The sequence below is a fragment of the Medicago truncatula genome, chromosome 7 (assembly GCF_003473485.1).
Source record: "Medicago truncatula cultivar Jemalong A17 chromosome 7, MtrunA17r5.0-ANR, whole genome shotgun sequence".
Taxonomy (NCBI): domain Eukaryota; kingdom Viridiplantae; phylum Streptophyta; class Magnoliopsida; order Fabales; family Fabaceae; genus Medicago; species Medicago truncatula.
In genome coordinates, this window is record NC_053048.1 from 52,472,951 (window position 1) to 52,493,391 (window position 20,441).

The 20,441-nt window shown below is 33.3% G+C and overlaps 3 protein-coding genes across 4 annotated transcripts; 1 reads left to right on the forward strand and 2 right to left on the reverse strand.

Moving 5' to 3' along the window:
- Window positions 1-1,436: 1,436 nt before the first annotated feature.
- Window positions 1,437-6,987, reverse strand: LOC112416741 (uncharacterized). The gene is made up of 4 exons (XM_024771102.1): window positions 6,902-6,987; window positions 2,808-3,945; window positions 2,547-2,690; window positions 1,437-2,405 (listed from the first exon to the last, which is right to left on the reverse strand). Exons 1-4 carry the CDS (start codon window positions 6,985-6,987, stop codon window positions 1,437-1,439), a joined length of 2,337 nt encoding a protein of 778 aa, XP_024626870.1.
- A 2,713-nt stretch (window positions 6,988-9,700) lies between these two features.
- Window positions 9,701-11,206, forward strand: LOC11442060 (uncharacterized). The gene is made up of 2 exons (XM_003626038.4): window positions 9,701-10,671; window positions 10,823-11,206. The coding sequence occupies exons 1-2, from the start codon at window positions 9,888-9,890 to the stop codon at window positions 10,906-10,908; spliced, it is 870 nt and encodes a 289-aa protein (XP_003626086.1). The 5' UTR covers window positions 9,701-9,887; the 3' UTR covers window positions 10,909-11,206.
- Window positions 11,207-14,471: 3,265 nt separating this feature from the next.
- LOC11442062 (pectin acetylesterase 3) lies at window positions 14,472-20,061 on the reverse strand. Of its 2 annotated transcripts, XM_003626040.4 has the most exons (14): window positions 19,745-20,061; window positions 19,281-19,363; window positions 19,026-19,155; window positions 18,862-18,935; window positions 18,254-18,340; window positions 18,052-18,176; window positions 17,902-17,962; window positions 17,718-17,771; window positions 17,551-17,628; window positions 17,282-17,387; window positions 17,032-17,177; window positions 16,636-16,739; window positions 15,297-15,335; window positions 14,632-15,206 (listed from the first exon to the last, which is right to left on the reverse strand). In XM_003626040.4, the coding sequence occupies exons 1-14, from the start codon at window positions 19,938-19,940 to the stop codon at window positions 15,104-15,106; spliced, it is 1,386 nt and encodes a 461-aa protein (XP_003626088.2). In that variant the 5' UTR covers window positions 19,941-20,061; the 3' UTR covers window positions 14,632-15,103. The 2 variants fall into 2 exon arrangements, with proteins under 2 accessions (XP_003626089.3, XP_003626088.2); XM_003626041.4 differs by lacking the exons at window positions 14,632-15,206; window positions 15,297-15,335 and adding an exon at window positions 14,472-14,511.
- Window positions 20,062-20,441: the final 380 nt, after the last annotated feature.

A 20,441-nucleotide genomic window follows, 5' to 3' on the forward strand; every position in this document is an offset into this window, starting at 1 on the left:
GAAATCACTTATTCAATTAAGATAGAAGGAAAAACAATTCGGAGGAGTGATTTTTGCGTCAAAATTGACCCTAAATCACCCCTCTAAAAAGAAGAAAAAGAAGAAAGGGGTGACAACTAGGGTTTGAGAAGGAGGGAAGAGAGAGGAAGAGAGAGGTTAATTAATACTACAATCTTTAGCCAATTTACCAAAAATTAAACTAATTATGTACATCACTTCCAAGTTATTATTTTTCAATTTTCAATTTTTTGACTATTTATTTTACATTTAAGATAATGTAACTATATAATTGAATAATAAAAATAACTTAGCAAAGTAATTATTTTCTAAACTTCAATTGTTATTTTTTTTATTTTGTGTAAAAGTCAATGTAGTATCTATAAACTTAACTTATTTGATAGGGAAAACAAATCATACCAGTGGGAATCGAACCACTAAGTCAACCTTAAATGAGTTTGTTGATACATCACTTAGTTATAATTCAACTTATTACGCTACTTGATAAAAAATGTCAAATGTGAGAATCATGGTAGGATGAATGAAGTGAAGTATGCAGGGTTGAACTAGTGAGACTTTCTTTTTTGGGTAACCGAGACTTTTTCAGGGATTTTTGTTAATAGACTTTTTTTTAGGGATTTGAGGTTGTTGATAGACTTTAATCTCTTAAAAAAAAAGTTAATGAATAATGCTGCATATATAACATCGATAAATAAAAAAATACATTGATTTAAAGCTGAAAGTGTCCCTAAATTATGACGTGTAATCAAATTAATGGCTGATTTGATGCACTCCAACTATCCCACCTCCCTTATACTAACAAAATAATTAAAATCATTGTAATAAAAAATATATAATTAAAATCAACGGTCGGTGAGCGTCCTAGCATTAATCAACTTTTTTTAGAGAGCATTAATCAACTTTATCTCACCAAAAAGGAGTATAAATCATTAAACTGCTTTCAAAAAAAAGTTTCAACCAGTTTTTTCTTTTTTGTCAAAAAAAAGTTTCAACCAGATTCAACAATAGTCATAAAATTGTACAAGTATTTTTATTTTATTTTTTATCATTTTTCATATATAATAGGGCAAATTCTATGTTACACCCAACAATTTAAGTGTATTGGTACACCAAATCCTTAAATTAATAGAATTTTGATTATTTTTTACAATAAAATGTAAAAAAAATTAGTATGATTTTTATAAAAATGAAATGATGTTTTATCTTATAAAATGATATTTTCTAAAATATATATGTCAACAAACACCTATTTTTTTTTTAACAAGCCAAAATGAGATATATTAACAAAAGTTTTGTACCCTAGCACAAGAAGTGCCAAAGGAAACAAAACAAAGTTACAACAAAGTTTCGATCAAAACAGAAAAGGAAAATAAAAGAGCAAATCAGCCAATCCCCAAACAAGCAAAGGGACGTTGTCACTACATATGATAACCAAATGGAAAGCACACATTTTTTGCTTTCAACCACTTGAGAGATGTAATCTTAACCTTCTCAAGTAATTGCACTGTTGTTCTTGCTGTGTTAGCAACCAGTCTTTGGTTTCTTTCATTCCAAAGAACCCAAATACCACAAAGCCAAATCAATTGAAGAAAATACCTTCTTGAAGTATAACCACCTGAAGAATAAACAAACTGATAATAATGGTCCAAAACCTGTTGGAGGTCCACAGAAAACAGACCAATCCAAGTTTTAATTTGTTGCCATAAGTCGCCAAAAATAGGACAATGAATAATTAAGTGATCAATTGTTTCATTTTTTCCACATCCTGTAACGCATAATTGGGTATCATTAGTAATAACACCTCGCCGCACCAAATTATCCTTTGTTGGCCATCTATTGCGGAAAAGACGCCAAGCGCAAATATAAACTTTCAAAGGAACACTCTTATGCCAAGGAGCATCCGAAATGACGTTGTGGTTGTGCATCTCCTGCCGCATGAGCATTTGATCCACATCACCAATATTAGGTCGCCAAAGCCAGACTTCTGGTTCAGTTTCCTGCAAAGTAACGTTAGTAATCAAATTCCTAATCTCCACCACTAACTCCTCCTCCCAAGCTAACAAACGACGCCTCCACCTCCAAGCCTCCCCATCTTCACCCCACCCTAGCGCGTGCATCTCCCCCACCGACAAATCCTTATGAATTGATAAGTCTTCAAACCAACTACCACCCTCCACACCAATTCCATTTTGAATTTTAACTATCTCCCTCCACCATGCTGACCCCGTCGCACCACCTTCCCTCAACCGACCTCTATGCTCCCCATAACGAGAAGACAACACCTTAAACCACAAGCCCTCCCTATCCATTAAACACCTCCAACACCATTTACCAAGAAGAGCAATATTAAACTCTTGTAATCTTCTTACCCCCAAACCACCAATCCCCTTACTCATACAGATAGAATTCCAGTCTACCCAAGCAATTTTTCTATGATCCTCACCCCCACCCCAAAAAAATTTAATTAAAATAGATTAAATGGTAGAGATTATACCTGCGGGAGCTCTGAAAAAAGAAAGGGCGTATACAGGCAGTGAAGACAGGACAGACTTAAGGAGAGTCAAGCGGCCACCATAAGACAAATTTCTACTTTTCCATTCTGACAGTCTAGATTTAAGGCGCTCTATTACCGGGTCCCAAAAACTTAAACGTCTAGCATCACCACCAATGGGCTACCCCAGATACATAAAAGGAATTTTACCAATTTTACAAGACAATATAGACGCGGCTTCTTGTAACCAAGATTCATCAATGTTAATACCAACCAACATACTCTTGTGATAGTTTACATTCAAACCAGACATATTCTCAAACAGGACCAGGATTGCTCTCAAAGCGCGAACATTCGCCCAACTCTTGACACCTAGAAGAAGCGTGTCATCCGCAAATTGCAAGTGGGAAAGCACAGTGGGATTGTGCATTCCTATAGAGTAACCAGTAAACAGATTCAAATTCACTGCTGAAGTCATCAAAATATTTACACCTTCAGCTGCTAACAAGAAGAGAAAAGGAGAGAGTGGGTCGCCTTGTCGCAATCCCCTTTTCATTTGGAACTCATCCGTAGGACTACCATTGACAAGAACTGAGGCAGTTGTCGTACTAATACATTCCCTTATCCACTTACGCCACAAAGTTGGAAATGCCATTTTCCCCATAACCTCATCAAGATATCCCCAATCAACCGAGTCATACGCTTTTTCAAAATCTACTTTAAACAATAACAATTCTTTCTTCAACTTGCGGGCCTCATCAACCACCTCATTAGCTACTAAAATACCATCAATGATTTGCCAATTTTTTACAAACGCTGACTGAGTATCTGAGATTACCGTTCCCATAACCTGACGCAAACGGTTTGCCAACAACTTCGCCAAAATTTTATATAAGCATCCCACCAAAGCAATGGGGCAAAAATCATTCAGTCGATGCGGGTTGTCAATCTTAGGAATAAGATCAATGAAAGTGCTATTTATTCCTTTCGAGGGACGACCGTTGCGATGAAATTCCAACACAAACCGCATAATGTCACCTTTCAACTCCGACCAAAAATCTTTAATAAAATCCATCGGAATGCCATCCGGACCCGGATTCTTATACCCATCACAATCCCACACTGCAGCCTTAACTTCAATCTCATTGAAAGGATAAATCAAAGTATTTCCTTCCAAAACAGATAGTCTCCGAAAATTCATATCATCCACCCTATGCCTATTAATTTCATGCGCCTGGTAATGATTTTGAAAATAGCTTAAAACTGCTGCTATGACTTCAGATACTCCCTCCACAACATTTCCTTCAACTAAAATAGAAGAAAGGGTATTTCTTCGACGTATGTCTGACATGATAGCATGAAAATATTTAGAATTTGCATCTCCTTCTCGAAGCCATAATGTTCGCGAATGTTGCCACGAAATACTAGCATTGGCCCTGGATAAAGAATATAAATCATCTGACATCACATATAAGTCCGCCACTTCCTCCACAGACAGTTCGTTCACCTCTCCCCTAGCCTCCAAAACATCAATTGGATAGTTAAATTATAAAAATTGTAAGCGAGAGTACCGGTACACCGTAATTTGCAGGTGTACCGTAGAAGTTCTCATATAATAGAACTTATTTTTTATATTTTTTAGGTATAGAAATGATTTTTCAATTACTAATAAGCATTTGAGATTTTCAGGGTGAAAATATTATTAATTTTAAAAGATTTTTATTATATTTAAGCATTGCCTAATATATGATAAATATATACTAAAATATAAATTAATATTTGAATTATACCAGACCGTAATTGATTACAATGAAAACAATGTCACACAAATTATATTAGGATCATGCTCTGAATTTTTAATGTGTTTTCATATCTTTTAGTGGAATTTAATAATTATTTTAATGAAAGGAGTATAATCAATAAAATAGTTATTAACTTTTATCTTAATTAAAATCTCAAAAGGATCCTACTTGACAAAAAAAATCTCAAAAGGATTAATATAAAATGGAATGACAATTATAAATAAATGAACGCAATGTTTGTAATAGATTTTTTTGTCATAAACTATGTATCATCTACGTAAAACTGAAAAATGTTAATCACTAGAGTCGAGTATGATAAGACGTTAACATTCACCTTGAATAATTTTAATAATATTGTATTTATGTGGTTTCATTTGTATAGCTCCCTCATGTAAGTTGAAAATTGCTTCTCAGATAGTGTAACAATTTTTGTTTCAAAGAACTTAGACGAAAAACTCACACACACTTAATTTGGATTGGAGAGATAGTTCGACTTTAAATCTGTATTCAATAAATAAAATATTTATGCATTTTGATTTTCCTTATTGTGATCATTTGCGTTTCCATTCACACTCACACCTGCTGTAATTATGAGATGATGTTTGAAAAATACCAGCTATAAATTTATTTAAAAGAATATAGTGTGATTCTATTTTTTTTAAAGGATATAGTGATTCTATTTGATCTTGTAAAAAGATGTGCTACACTTAATCTAATTTTTTTAATAGAAGAAAAATTCAATAATATTTCGTATTCCAGAAGAGTTTGAATTTGGAATGGGAACTCACCAATCATTGACAGTGACAAATTAAATACAAAATCATATGGAAGAAAAAGGGGTGGCTGAAGAAAACCTCATTAAAAATAACAAAAAATGAAGATCAGTGGCCTGCAACTCCTGCCTTCCGCAACTGTGCACCAACAAGAGTGAATGTTTGGGACCCACTTTCTCAATCACTCAGAATGAATCACATCAATTAATAAGCATAGGATGCACCGATTAATTCCACGTGGTGCACACTTTCTCTAAGAACCTGACACAGTGTCGAAGGTTGTCCTGTTTTTTTTTCTTCTGGTTATTGTGTTAGCTTTGTTATCCACGGACCAGAGTAAGTGAGTATATACAATTATACATATCCATTCATTTTTTTCTTTCTATATGTATTTTATGTGAGTTAATTTTTTACTATTTGAGATGTGTCAAATAGTAAATATGAATATAATTTCAGTCGAGATTTATACATTAGTTGATCATATTGATGGAGTTTTATCTATATAACTTTCTTTGGTAGATATCTTTTCATTTTAATTTAAGCATTGTTTGGATGAGAAAAGAAAGTATAAGGAAAGATTGGTTAAGGAATGAATGTGAGTAGAAAGTGAATGGAAAATATGATGATTATTTTAGTTGTTTGGTATGAATGAATGTGAGTAGAAAGTGAAAGGAAAGATATAAGTGCATTTAGAAAATGACACATATATCCCTGGATAAAAAATTAAAATGAGATACTACAAATTAAAAGTATAAGGGGTGGCGGCGTATTGGTAAAAAAATCCCTGACAATACAAAATAAAATAGAAATTTATTTTTGAAAGAAAAGAAAAATACAACTATTAAAAACATAAAAATGAAAAAAATAAAGAAACACAAACGTTAAACCAAATATCTATCTCCCTCACAAATATATCTATAAATCAAGGGTATATACGTCATTTTGCTTAGAAAGATGCAAGTTCCTAAATTGAGTGAACCATCAATTTCGTCCCTGAATTTTCAGGGGTCGGCCAAATTCGTCCCTAAATTTAACGAAATATCAAAATAGTCCCTGAATTTGTTTGACGTCCATCAATTTCGTCCCTCCGTCCAAAAGGTCCGTTAGTGTGTTGTGTTGGCTTGTACACGTGGGAAAAAGAAAGCCACGTGTACAGGGACTAAATTGATGGAAAATACGAAAATTTCAATTTTCACTTTTTTAACTTCATTTTTCTGCAATTCCTTTTTTACCCCTATGTTTGTCATTACCATACATCCTCATATTTCATACAGAACACATCAACTAAGTCCCTGTCTGTTTTTCTTCCCTCCATTTTCACTTCTCCAAGATCATCATCCTCTCCGGCGATCAAGATTGCATTTTTGAAGGAAGATTTCGTATGTTTTGAAGGTAACTTCGTTCATCTTCTTCTCCTTTTTCTCTATTCATTTTCGCCCATATTTTTTCCATTTTTATGATTTTCGTTTTCATGTTTTTATCATTTAGTTATGACTTATTACTATTTTGATTGGTATCTACTGCCTTTTTTTATGTTGTTCTGCAAATTTATGCCTCAAGGATCAACTTGATTTCTGTTAATATAATTTAGGGACTTTTTTTATGGTTTTTAAAATAATTCAGGGATCGATTTGATAGTAACACAAATAATTCAGGGACTAATCTGATGGTAAAATTATAACAGATATGCAACATTTCATTCATCTTCAACCTCTTTTCATGGTAAAATCATTACAACTCTACACAACCTTAGAAATATACATCAGCATGTTGCAAAACTCAAACAAGCAGATTATGACTATCATAAACTTAATCACCTAAGCTCACTTTCCATCAACCTTGCCCTCCAAACCTCGTCATTGCCACTTTCCTTAGCCTTAAGCATGGACTGAACCTTCTCCATCATTCTTGTCTTTCTTCCATGAGCAGCACAAATTCCATTGTTTTTAAAAGTAACCTAGTTCTTCAGTTTCATCAACCCACACAACATTCAAGCACTCTCACATCACCATTAAACATGGAGGATGAAGATGAAGCTTGACTTTGATAGCTCTTTTTGCCCATATGACCACCTCCCATCATTTTAGATTCAATTTCAACAGTATTGCTTGAATGAATTTTGCAGATTTTGGTTTTCAGATTCAATTAAAAAAAATTAGGGTTTGTAATTTTTTGATTTGGGGAAGAACGTGACCCTTAATTATTGAAAGAAAATTTGGAGATTTTGGAGTGTAGATTACACATTGTAAAATTAGAGTTCCAATTTTATATATTTGAGGAAGAAATAGTCGTTGGAGAAGGAAGAGAGCCGTTGGGGAAGAAGAGCAATTTCCTGTAATTCAATCAACTTAGTCCTTGAAAATTTAGGTCATTATCGGCCAAATTAGTCCCTGCCTACGTGGCGTCTGACATGTGAGAGGTTAACGGCCACGTCAGCCCCGTTAACGCTCCGTTTGAACTGAAGGACTAACTTGATTGACATTTAACAAATTCAGGGATTAAATTGATATTTCGCATAATTGAGGGACGAAGTTGACCGACCCGTAAAAATTCAAGGACGAAGTTGATGATTCACTCTTCCTAAATTTCTTCCCATAACCCCGCGGAAAGTTTTCTTAGCATGGGTCCCACTCAAATCAATCTTTCCTTCCTCAATCTATGGAAACCAAACGATGGAAAGCCCACATCCCAAGAAACTTTCCATCCCATAGGCTTCCATCCCTCCACTTTCTATTGAAACAAACAAGCCCTTAGGGTTAATTAAGTTTGTAGTCCCTAAAAATATTTACAATTTTGTTTGTAGTCCCTACAAAATAAAATCGCACTTTTTAGTTCCTGTGACATTTTCCTTAAGCATTTTAGGGACCAAAAATGTTGATGAAAATTTTTGACAGGGACTAAAAATTCAGATGGAAAAATTTTATAGGGACTAAAAATGTTGATGAAAAATTGTATAGAAACTAAAAACTGTGATTTTATTTTGTAGGGACTAAAAACAAAATTCTGAATATTAATAGGGACCATTTACTTAATTTACTCTTTAATTTATTCATTATTCAATTTTTGGTCCAAGGTCATATTCATCATCATATCAACGATAATTTTATAATAAAGAATGTACTATAACATAAAAAAACGTGGACAGGTGTCTTAAATCGGTTTGGAAATAATGGGCCAAATAAAATTGGAAGAGTTGCACGTGGAGATAAAAGAGGTTTGTTTATCATCATCTGTATTTTGTTGTGGTTAGATTAGATTTGAAAAATTGAAATAAAATACTAAAACCCCTGGGCAAAGGTAAGAGAGTAGCCAATCCCAGTTGGCACCATAAAAATAATTGAATTGTGTTCTTTTGCTGTTGGTTGAATTGAATCATTGTGCCGAAAAGAAAACGGCATCATGCTCACAACGTATTCCCATTTTTATCCTTTTACATCTTACCCAAATTAGTAGTACTATTAAAATATTGATATGGATAAGCCAGCTTCATAAAAGGTTAAAATTTATGGCTGTTTTGGTAAAAGGTTAAAATTGGATATGAATCATCTACTCTCACCGGACGATTATGTAGGATTTGGACAGTTGATTTTAATCAACTACAAATAATCAATAACACAAATTGGTTCATGAATGATTCAGATTCCAAACATGATAAAAAAACATAAAAGAAAAACCGGAGATGATCTAATTTCGTTAATATTTATCACTACAAGTCCCTCTCAAATCGACCTTATAAAAATGATTTACACTGATGTTGTGCATGAGTTAACCGATGCAAATTATTAGAAGGTATTTGATGTGTAGTCTAAATCGATTTTGCGGCAAAACTCATCTTATCCTCCAATTAAATTCGAATTTAGTTTGGTGTGAAGTATCCATCAATTTGGCTTAGTAGAATCTCCTCTCTCAACCATATTTTTTCTACGACTCTGAACTCATGACCTTACTTCCGAGTTCAATTTCATCGAGATAAATATAATGTTGGTTTAAGACCTCATTGTCTATTAATGCGTCATCACTATAAACAATGTAAAAATGAGAAGTCTTTGATACCACGAGTCAAGAGAAACCTATCATTCCTATCGTATCGTATTAAATAAGTTTAATCGTTTAATAACATCATGTAATCCAAATTGATTAACTAATAGTATTCCTTAAGTGTCAGTTTCATCTGTAATCTCCGCGTGAGCTCCGCGTTTTTGGAAAGTAAAAATCATAGCAATATACTATATACTATGTACTCGAATCAGATGTAATCACGTGGTAGTAGTACTAGATAAGAAATGTACACATTGTGTTAAAATTACACATTTATACCCCCAAATTGCTCAACACATTCTCACTTTCACATAATGTAACAATCATCCAAGACTTAATATAACTAACCGCCCCAAAAAATATACTAAAAACTTTTGATGTAACTAACCCAAATCTTCTCAACTTTTCATCAAATGTTTGACCGCCACAACATCACCTAGCAGACGAGCCAAAAAAAAAAAAAAAAAAAACCATGATGCCAATTCAGATGAGATCAACCATAGCTTTTATTTTATTATTAATTAATGTTATAAAAAGAAAAGAAAACGTATCAAAATTTGGCATAAATAGAGTGGTTGATTGAAGATGCCCCTCTACTTCTACTACTACTACTAATTCTCTTCTCTACCTTATCACAAGAAACGAATGATTCACATTCTCTAAACACTCAACACAATACATTAATATAATACACTCTTCTTTCTCTATTTCTTCAATCATCACTAATAAAAACCAAAACAAAATAGTACGTTCTTTTTTGTATATATGGCTTCAGATGAGACCATGATCACAATTCAAGATGAAGACTTTGAAGAAGAAGATGATTATATTAATGATGGGTTTGATCATCATCATAATCAAAATCACCATAACTTGTCAAGGCTTTCAGTTTGTACAAACAGCACTATATGTGATGATGTTGATAATCTAGCTTCCATCTGTATGTCACACTTGTCCATTGAAAGTTTTGAAGCTGATGGTGGTGATGAAGCAGATGGTGAATTTTCTGCTGATGGAAAAGATGATCAGTTACTACAACCAGGTTTGTCCTCTGGCTCTGAAAATGAATCAGGTAGTTGTTATTCGTTACCGGCGACGCCACCAAGACGGAGGAGTTTGGTTCCGATGAGTGTTGTTGGAGTGAAAGATTATGCAAGTGAGAATGAAGCAAGAAAAGAAACAAAGGAAAGTGGTTTGGGAGGTAGGAGAAGGAGGAGGAGAAGGAGAATGAGAAGTGGTGTGTTTGAAAGGGGAAATAGTTGGGAGAATTTATGGGATCAGAAGAAGAAAATGATGAAAGAGAAAGAGAAATTAGAGAATGGTGTGAATAGTGGTGAGAGTGATCAGAGTACTGGGGTGATGGTGATTACTAGGCCTAAAGGTGGGAATAGGAGTTTGTGTATGGATTTGGAAGAAGTTAAAGCTTGTAGAGATCTTGGATTTGAGTTGGAACATGAAAGAATTTCTGCTGTTTCTTTCTCTAATTCAACACTTGATACTAGCAGTGGTGGTAATTCACCTATTGCTAATTGGCGAATCTCCGGTCCCGGTAGGTCTCAATTAGGTCGATTTATTCGAGTTTATTTACTGTCATAAACAATATAAAATTGTATGAAAACAATTTATGATATATGATAAGCGCTCACGTTGTAAGCCTTCGATTAATTCAAAATTTAACATTTTTGTTTTATATTATGTAGGTGATGATCCAAGAGATGTGAAGGCACGACTCAAAGTGTGGGCACAGGCAGTAGCAATAGCATCTGCCACCAAATATGGCTCATGACACCCAATTTTCTTGATAGCTAATACCTACTTCCTTTTTTTGGCGATTGAGACAGTGTACATTATTCTATTATTATTTAACTATGTATAAGCTTTTCTTTCCTTCCACTATGATCGGTTATAGAATGAATTTCATTGTATTTATTTTGGAGTTCTTCTCATAAATTTTTTCCCAAGGGTGCTGGATTTTCGGGTTCATGTGATGGTAGCTTAATTTTCCTCTGTACCGTGGAAGTGTATATGTATTTTTTTTTTTGGTTTAAACTGCTTACAGGTAATAAGATTAAGAAGTTGTGATAGCACTTGAACAAGAGTAATGTGATGTGTTTCCTCTTCTATGAAAAAAAAGAAAAGAAAAGAAAAGAGAGAAATGTAAATAAAAAGTGTATGGTAGAAATGTGAAGGGACAAAAAACATGGAAGCAAATCTTTATGGGATGTTAGGATACCTATAGTCAATTATTAAATACTGATGATGATTTAGTCGGTGAGCACAGTATTTACGAAATCCTATGTTACATGATAGTCTAGTGAAATCTAAGTTGTTGATTTGTTATTAGGCGAGAGAATTAAAAAGACAGAGAATTTGAGAAGGAAAAAGAAAAGTGAAAATAAGTTTCTTAGACCTAGAATTTATGGTTAGCATAATACAACCTCACAAAATCCGATTGCAACCACTTAAAACACTTATGCCATACCACTCTTGTGCTACTATCTTTGATCCATCAAGATTTATCATGACCTATGACATTCTATGCCATTTATGAAAGATTTCAAAAATGGAAAAATCAGTTGTCATTGGATCCAGAAATCCCAATCAAGCAAGAAATTGATGGCTGCACCATCAAGATTGGGAAAATCACGTCTTTACTAGTCTCTGAAAGTGAAATTTCACAATCAAACACCAAGAAGAATAATGTTCTCGTAGATGCAAATATGAAGATTAAAAAAATTAGAGAAAAAGAAACTAATTGTAAAACTGAGTGATTCTTATTCGTCTTCACCTGATGATTTTACTTCTAAGGCCATAAAGCAAACAAAGAAGATTTTCCAAAGACACAAGCAGAGAAACTTTTTACCACTCCTTTGCGATTCAGATCGCTTGAAGTTGCTCTTGAAATTAACAACATTCTATGTTTTGAGCGGGTACTAGAGAACTTAGTTACAAAAATAGAATAGAAATATTTTGTTTAAAAAAAAAAAAAGCCAAAAATTGGTTTTTCTAAAAGATGAATGAAAAATAAAAAAGAAGTTATATGAAATTTCTGAAGAAAAAAAGGTAGTTATCTGTACTCTTGAATTGGCGAAAGCTTGGTAACCGATGATTGTTTAGACAAGAAAATACATTAGATACTTAACTTCAAAAACTAGCCTACTAATAGGGATGGGAATAGACCAGGCCGGCCTACAGGGGCCTACGGCCTGGCATGTTTTAGTCTGGCCTGACCTGGACTGTTTAGTAGATAGGCCTAGGCTTAGGCTTTTTAGAAAGCCTGTTTAGTTAAATAGGCCAAACTTAGGCTTCAAAAAAAGACTGTTAAGCCTAATAAGCCGGCCTATTAATACTTATTTATTAAAAATATTTTTTATATTAAAATAATTGCATATATTAAAAATATAAACATCTTTTTCTCTATCTATTAGTCCCTTAATAGGCTTTGTTGTTATAGGCTTTTATGTAGGATTTAATTTAGTTGAAATCTACTTGTAGTGAAATAGGCTTTTAAGTAGGCTTTAAGACATGTTTAACCTATTTAGTAGGCCAAATGAACTATTTGATGACCTTAATGTGAAGTAGGCCTGTAAGTAGGCTTTAAGGCCAGTCCAGGCTTTTAAATAGGTCAGGCCAGACCTAGAAAAACAGCCTATGATAGGCCATAGGCCAGACTCAGACTTATGATTTATTTCGTAGACCAGACTCAGGCCTATCAATTCCCACCCCTACCTACTAACCTAAATGTATCTCAATTTTACCTAAACCACGTTACCTCACAAGTTTCTGTTTTTGTATCAATTTTGATTAACAACTTAGAATATTTTCAAGCATATGATAAAATGACACTTGCAAGTTGATTGAGCGATTCCTTAAAAAAAACACTTCACAGAAATTTGCGACAGTCTAAATTGAGTGTGGCTGAAGGTTGTGAAAGATCGATCTTGCACGTGTTCTAATTGAAGTATGTGAGAATGGAAATGACATCTAAATAATATATCAAATAACTATATTATGTAAACAAAAGTGTTTACTCTATATATTTGAGATTTACTCTCTTTTTATTAATAAAAATTTAGTGTGAGGGGATAATGTTACAGTATACGGTTCAGAGGATTTCTATTTACATTCCCTAGTAAAATTTACTTTTACAAAAACAATACGCATTTTAAATCTAACAAAAATGAAGAAGAAAATGGTTGCGTGGTGTTGATTATTTTTGTAAACGCAAAAAGATTAATTGAATGATGTAAAGCGCTTTCAATGATAGTATTTGTTATAGGACAGAAATTTATGGCGGATCATTAATGTGATGGCAACTAATTGAGAGCGATCTTCGGTGATGATGTATTATTACTAAAAAGCTTTGGTAAATATGTGCTGACTTTTTCATCAAAAGTATTGTTCATCAAATCAAAGAGGACAAGCTTCCAAAAACATATCCCTTCTTCAATTTTTTTTTAGGAGTTTAACGACAAAACCTAAACATAACGTAAAAGAAAAGGGATATTAATTGTGGATTCAAATAGATAGTCGATTATATCAAATGTTCGTACAATTTTTATACCATTTAAATAGTATTTATAAGACTCTCTTCTTCCCTTTTATTTCATAAAAATACGTTCAATGTATAAATTCATCCGAATAAAATACTTGAATTCGTCTGGATATGATAAGTCAAAATTCATGTTTTTTAAATCAAAATAATTTATTTTCTTCTTAGAAATCATTTTGTCCTATTCATATTGTAATTTTCATTTTATGTTTGATATTCATTGTCCTCTCGTCCCTCCTTTTTACTAACTAGAAAAATTAACTCTCATACTTTCATTATATTCTTACTCCCTCTCTCTATCTCTATTGTTTTTGCCCCGAAAGAAGAAAAAACACAGTTGTCTAAAAAATTGTTAACTTTTAGTTGTTCAAATAGTAAGAACTAAATATTTTTTCAAATTTTGAAAATACATGTACAATGTTAAAAGGTGTCTAAAAGAACCATTACAATGTGTGGTCAATAAATAAATAAACAAACCCATTTGAATTAGTTTGGTGGTATTGGCTTCAAACCTTGAAAAAATAGAGAAATCATCCACATTATGTGTTTTTGTAGATAATAATAAATGAACAGCTTATCATTAATATATTTTTAATTTTGAGAGTATTATTAGATCTGTGTTTTGAAGAAAAATAAACCCTCTAATAAAGTTTGCGAACTATCTTTTCTTTCATTTCTCTTTTCTCCAAAGTCCTTCCCTCGCCTTTAAACTCGCAAACAGAACCATGGATTAGTGTGTGCACTAAGCTGAATGAAATCAATCCAACTCACAAAATTCCATCAATTTTGAGGCTTACCTTAACTCAAGTATCCACCGGATAGGACAGGTTGCAATCCCTAATAAATAGCATATTTGGAGATTAAGCTTCTAGAAAGTGAGCATCTCACTTTTGAAGATCAAGTGAGTATTATGGACCATTGATTAACAAATCAATCGTGCATATTGCAAGTATAACATAAACTAGAAATTTGTTGAAATAACGACTCTTATTATTTTACCTTTACACTTTACTCATTTACAGTAGTAAAATAGGACTATAGACATATCATGTTTGAGAGCATTTGACCTCCTTAAACTTGCTTTTGCAAGGGGCATACATTTTTTTAACATGACCTCTTAATAATCCAATCACACCAACACCACTTGTACATAGCATCATTACTCCAATTTGTTCTCTATCTAATGGTCTCATTATATTAAGTATCTATTCCCAATCCACCACCTACAGGCTACAGCATCAGAATCCTCTAACATAAGAGAATATTTCTATTCCAACCTGGCATACTTACACTTTGTCTCAAGACAAATTTCTTTTCTTTGCTTTCCTTGAATCTTGTAAGTTGCAACTTCAAGCACGAGTTTAAAGTGCTATATATTATATTATATGTAGCACCATAGTGTAATTCGAATTTTAATAACACCAGTGTATTATGAGCATGTAATTGGTAATAAAGCACTTAGTACAAATAAGCCAGCACTAAAAGTCAACCTTGTGGAGCGGGAATATTGCATGGAGGTAGGAATATCATCACTGCAAAGGAGGAATATAAGAATTTCAGTTCCACCATGGAATTACGAAGATGGGAAATAAAATGGAAGGAAGGGTAAGGTAAAAGTCAACCTTGTGGATTGAGAGTCTACCATGGCAGATTTACCAACACTGTAAAGCACGAAAATATGAACCTCAGTGTCATAGCCTGAATTGGAGAAAAGAAAGAAGGTACAATTTCTGGTATTCTTAAAATGGGTCGATGTAGGTATTGGAAAAAGTCCAAGTTTCACATAAAGTAGATGAAGTCTGAAAAGAGTTCATAAAGAGTGACACTTCTCATCTTACAAGCCAGTTTTGTAATGATGAATTTAGCCTAATATCACAACTTAAGATGGTAAATGAGATTATCTATTCGAGTCACCAACCAAATTATCCAGACACCAAACCCAATGCTATTCAACATGATACCAAACACACCAACTCTCTAACTATCCAGTGTTTTGTAGGGATGAACTTGGCTTAATATAACATCTTAAGATGATATCTGAGCCTATCCATTCAAGTCACCCAACAAATTATACACGCACCAAATCATAGTGATGGACGTCATGAAACCAAACACTTGACCTCTCTAACTATCCGCTGTTTCCTGAGTTCTGTCCGAATCACCTACGTGGTGTTGGAAAGGAAAGCAGTGGACTAAGGGATCATGATACAATAGGGGGCGCAAGACAATGAAATTTCACATTTAAATCATGCTTTCAGTACACATACCACAGTAGTTCAACTTCAACCTAAGCCTAAAAACACACGTACTCCCTCCGGACTCACATATAAACAAAAACCAAATTATATTTGATAGACTGAAATATAAACAAATTTCAACTAACTTCACCATTTCAAATGTAATCATTCCAAAAAGTTCTACCAATGAATTGTAATGACTCAAATGGTCGATAAAAGGTCTATCATTGAAATTTATCATAACAATAATAAAAGAGCAAGTTTCAGAACTCAAATCAGATACCTTATGAAAATGAAATTTATCATAACAATAATAAAAGAGCCAGTTTCAGAACTCAAATCAGATGCCTTATGAAAATTGACTCTAATTTTTTAGATGCCAATCTGTAATTTTATTAACTTGAAAAGTGGTGCAATTAAAAAGAAGGTACCACCCTTCAGGCATAGAATGGGGTCCTTGGGAAAATTATAATTGGATAAAAGTATAATATCTTCAAATATAAAAAGGTGGCAGCAAAAATACAGACTCAGTAATTTTGGATTTTCAATCCAAAGAAATTTTATTAAAGCAACCTATAAGTGAATATGATAGACCCAAAGAGTTGTAATGGCCTTAGCCAAGAATGTTTTTCTATAACAATTAAGAATGATAAATTCACAAATGGCAATCACAATGATCAAATTGTGAATAATTACCAAACGAAAGACAATAACTTTGACTCACTTGAAGACCAGATTATGGCAGGTATTATCACAGGGGTAAGCACAATCAATAGCTTTGACAACTTGACGATCGAAAAACCAATTTCCAATGGCAACCGCAATTGGCTGCATGATAAAATATATTACATCATCAGATGATTATTTTCTGAGAACAATAAATAGAAAGGGAGCGGTATGAAACTTGAGTAGTCTTGCCAATTGCCATGTTCTACTAGTTAAGAGCTTTCATCATAGCAAAGGTTTTACCACAAATAGTTTTTAGTCTTTATCCATTATCTCTCTCTCTCAAATAGTATTTCCAATTCTCCGAAATAGAAGAGGAAAAGAGTTAAACAAATTAAACATGTTGTTCCAACTGTACTATTTTAGAAGCATAGAAATCTTAATTCACGCATACCATGTTGTTAAGGAGGGGAGAGTCATCAGCAAACCATGTATCTTGTCTCTCCGATTGGCAATGAGCAAAACAAGAATTTATGAATAATCCAGATTGAGAAGTCGTTGAAAATCCTTTGATGTCATTTAGCATTTGATTTCTGAAGTCTGATTAAAAGAAGAAATGCATTGCAAGGAACTCAGATATTTATTATAGATATACATCAATTGCTATGCATAATTTACACATTAGTATAGAGTGTCAAAATTACTTTGGAGGATCTGAATTTGGGATGAATTACAATTTGCATGATTTGATTTACAATTATTCCAAGATCCATGAGGATCTGCTGAATGAGGAGCTAGACTTTCTTGGAACTAAATAAAACAATTTCAAGAGATTAGTCAATACCACAAACACTAGTCTGTTAAACTGGAAGCTATGGCATCCATACGATAGCACTTTGAGGACACAAAGACAAGTTGTAAGCATATATCATTAACTGAAAACTACAAGAAAGTGAGTATTTATAAATATTACCTGCCATGCATCATAAGCTGCATTCAGCAGAAACAATGGAGTCTGAACATGATCGATCAAATTTTGAGGAAAGAAGCACTGAAAAAAATAGAGTTTATATGCTTAAAATTTGCAAATCTAGCGATTTCAAGCTATGAATAGAATTACATCAAGAATAAGAAAATTACCGAAGTTGGGTCCAGGTGGTTGAGACAACTTTTTGGTAGATTTTTTTGCACTTCCTACAATTTCAAAGACGTCAATGAAGTTACATATTTATACAAGTTTTCTAACAGAAAGGTAAAACCACTAACAGAAGATTTCATTGCAAGATTATATAATCTTTGACTATTACATTAAAGTAAATATTACCTGTAAATTAACTACACCTCCAAACAGATTCCTCAATGTGTGCCCCCCAGATACATCAGTTCTACATGATTGAACAGTTAAACAATTATATCCAAGTTTACAGGCAATGATGCAGGCTAGAGGTCGTATGAAACAAAATATATTACTTACGCATCAAGAAAAAATCCTGCATCACTCAAACATTTCACTTTGGTAGATTTTGGAAACAAGCTTTGGAACTCATCGCAATGTAGTATAGATGCCAGACCACCCGCAGAGCATCCAGATAAAAGAGCCTGAAAAAAAAAAAATCATTAGCATCCATGGACATCTATGATTGAATAAAAAATTATGATATTCCAATATGGAAAACCTGGTTGGCGTTCTTCATTCCCCTGGACATTAATTCTTCCATTGCAGCTAGCCATATTTTCTGTCCTCTAAATTGAAGCTGTGCAGCCTGAAAGGGGTATGAATTCACAAGTCAATTGGAATGATAAATATAGAAAGAATCCTTCTATAAGAAGAGCCCATTCATTAGAAAAGAGATTTCCTCCACACTAGCAAAGACTAATAAGAAAACTAATGGATATGTTTATCTCATATTTTCAAGCTTTAATGCCTTCTTCCTGCCACAAGAAAAATGCACATTTGAAATATGTAGACATTAAATATGTCTGTATATATACTTTCAAATTTATGAATCATTGTATTGCAGAAGTTGATCATATACGATGCAAACATGATTTGTATGACCAGGATAATAGAGTAATCCCACAACCATAGTTTTACCTCTCTCCACCCCAGCAGGCTGCGTGAGATAATATTTCGAATCATGCCACAAAATGAACGGTGTTTTTTGCAGCCACAAATTTCCAAAGAATAATTTGACTAAGTAGTTACTAATCGACATGATGTATGTCAATGATAATAATAATAGGAAAAAGAGAAGAAAAAAAGTTTTGTCATACTATCACTGACCTCGTTTTGACTGTCTCCACTGAAAGAAGCCCCATCACAGTACCGCACTTTGACTCTGTTCCAGTTAAAGAAATCTGTGCACAAGAGATGATGTCAACAAAAATTATAACACATAACTCACAGAGTTCAGTACACATATGGGTGGAAGGGTAAAAGGAAAAAACCAGGATTTTGTTCAGCTTTATTGCTCAATATTCCAGTGAATGGTAGTTGCTTTTCCATGTATTTTGAGGAACCGCGTCGAGTAGTTTTTCTAAAGACACAACTTCTGATGGTATTACACCATCCTCCTCCCTGAAGAAAAGTTTTCAAACAGGTTTACATAACACTCAGCAATCAAGCATTGGTACAAAAATAGTATAGTTTCATAAAGTCTTGAAAATTTATTGATACTGAGACTAAAACATTATGTTACATACCTCCAATTGAATGAGCCAACTATTTGCACCAGATCCAGATCCGGGATGGAAGTGGTAACCAGGTAAAGTTCCATCCAAACATACTGACATTATTGAACAAAAACATAAAGCTCAGTGATATCCATTTGAGGCAAAGTGAGAGATTAATGTATTTGAGACAGCCTTTATAAAATAATAACAAAATAGGTTCCACTACCACACCATGAATAGTGAAGACATAAATTAACCTAAATAAACACACACATTATGATATCCATCCTACTCTACTACATGTATAATGTATTGTGTCAGTTTTAACAACTAATTATAACCAGAGTGACCCTGGTTGAAGGAACATATGTTTTCATAATCTCTATGTATCAAACAATCTGAGTATATCTCACAAGTGAATCGAAACATAGTCTCAATAGGCAATGAGTGACACTAAAATGATAGGTTAATCGTAATGAGAGTAAAAGAGAAACCTGCTCCTTTAGAAACAGCTCCATGAATAAGAGTGAGTGGGATCATGAGAGGTTGAGGCAGCAGGGGAGAGGATGAAACTGAAACGACATCGTTATCGTTCTCCAAGATATACCGAGGAGATAGATTTTGTGTCTGAGATCTAACTGAGGAAAAAGTTACTGTTATTATTATCAGAATAATATTCATTCTTCTCATTATTTCTCAGAACAGAACCGAAGCTTCTTCAACTTCACTCACACTCTCCTATGTATGTATGTATGTATGTATGTGTGGTACTTGAACTGGATCTTTGTCGCTCTCTGATCTTTATTTTCTCGTGTCAAGTTTTTTACTCCAAAAGTAAAGCATTATCAAAGACAATAATACCGCGGTAACCAAAAAAAAAAGACAATAATAATACCTCACGTGTCACATAAAACATTCACGGACTTCTAAAACTTGTCGGTCTATATATCGGCTTCGTTTTTTCCTTTTCTTTCTTTTTTAGGACATCAACGCTCACATCTCGAGTTCATAAAAATACTTCCTCCGTTTCCATTTCATAATGAGGATCACTTTAACAAAAAAAAAAAAAAAACTTTAATTTTTTTATTTTAACTTGGCATAAACTTGTTACAACTTATTAACTTATAGGGCCTAAGTGATAAAAAAAAAAAATTAATGATCAATTTATTACAATTAAATAATTTAAAAGAT

Coding starts and splice junctions, on each gene's coding strand:
- LOC112416741 (XM_024771102.1), bottom strand. CDS start 6,987: ATGGAGAAGGTTCAGTCCATGCTTAAGGCTAAGGAAAGTGGCAATGAC. Junction 3,946..6,901: donor TTGATGGAAAGTGAGCTTAG/GTGATTAAGTTT, acceptor TTCTTTATCCAG/GGCCAATGCTAGTATTTCGT. Junction 2,406..2,546: donor CTGTCCTGTCTTCACTGCCT/GTATACGCCCTT, acceptor TGTATGAGTAAG/GGGATTGGTGGTTTGGGGGT.
- LOC11442060 (XM_003626038.4), top strand. CDS start 9,888: ATGGCTTCAGATGAGACCATGATCACAATTCAAGATGAAGACTTTGAA. Junction 10,672..10,822: donor TTGGCGAATCTCCGGTCCCG/GTAGGTCTCAAT, acceptor TATATTATGTAG/GTGATGATCCAAGAGATGTG.
- LOC11442062 (XM_003626040.4), bottom strand. CDS start 19,940: ATGAGAAGAATGAATATTATTCTGATAATAATAACAGTAACTTTTTCC. Junction 18,341..18,861: donor GTGGAGACAGTCAAAACGAG/GTCAGTGATAGT, acceptor TACCCCTTTCAG/GCTGCACAGCTTCAATTTAG. Junction 17,629..17,717: donor ACCACCTGGACCCAACTTCG/GTAATTTTCTTA, acceptor TATTTTTTTCAG/TGCTTCTTTCCTCAAAATTT.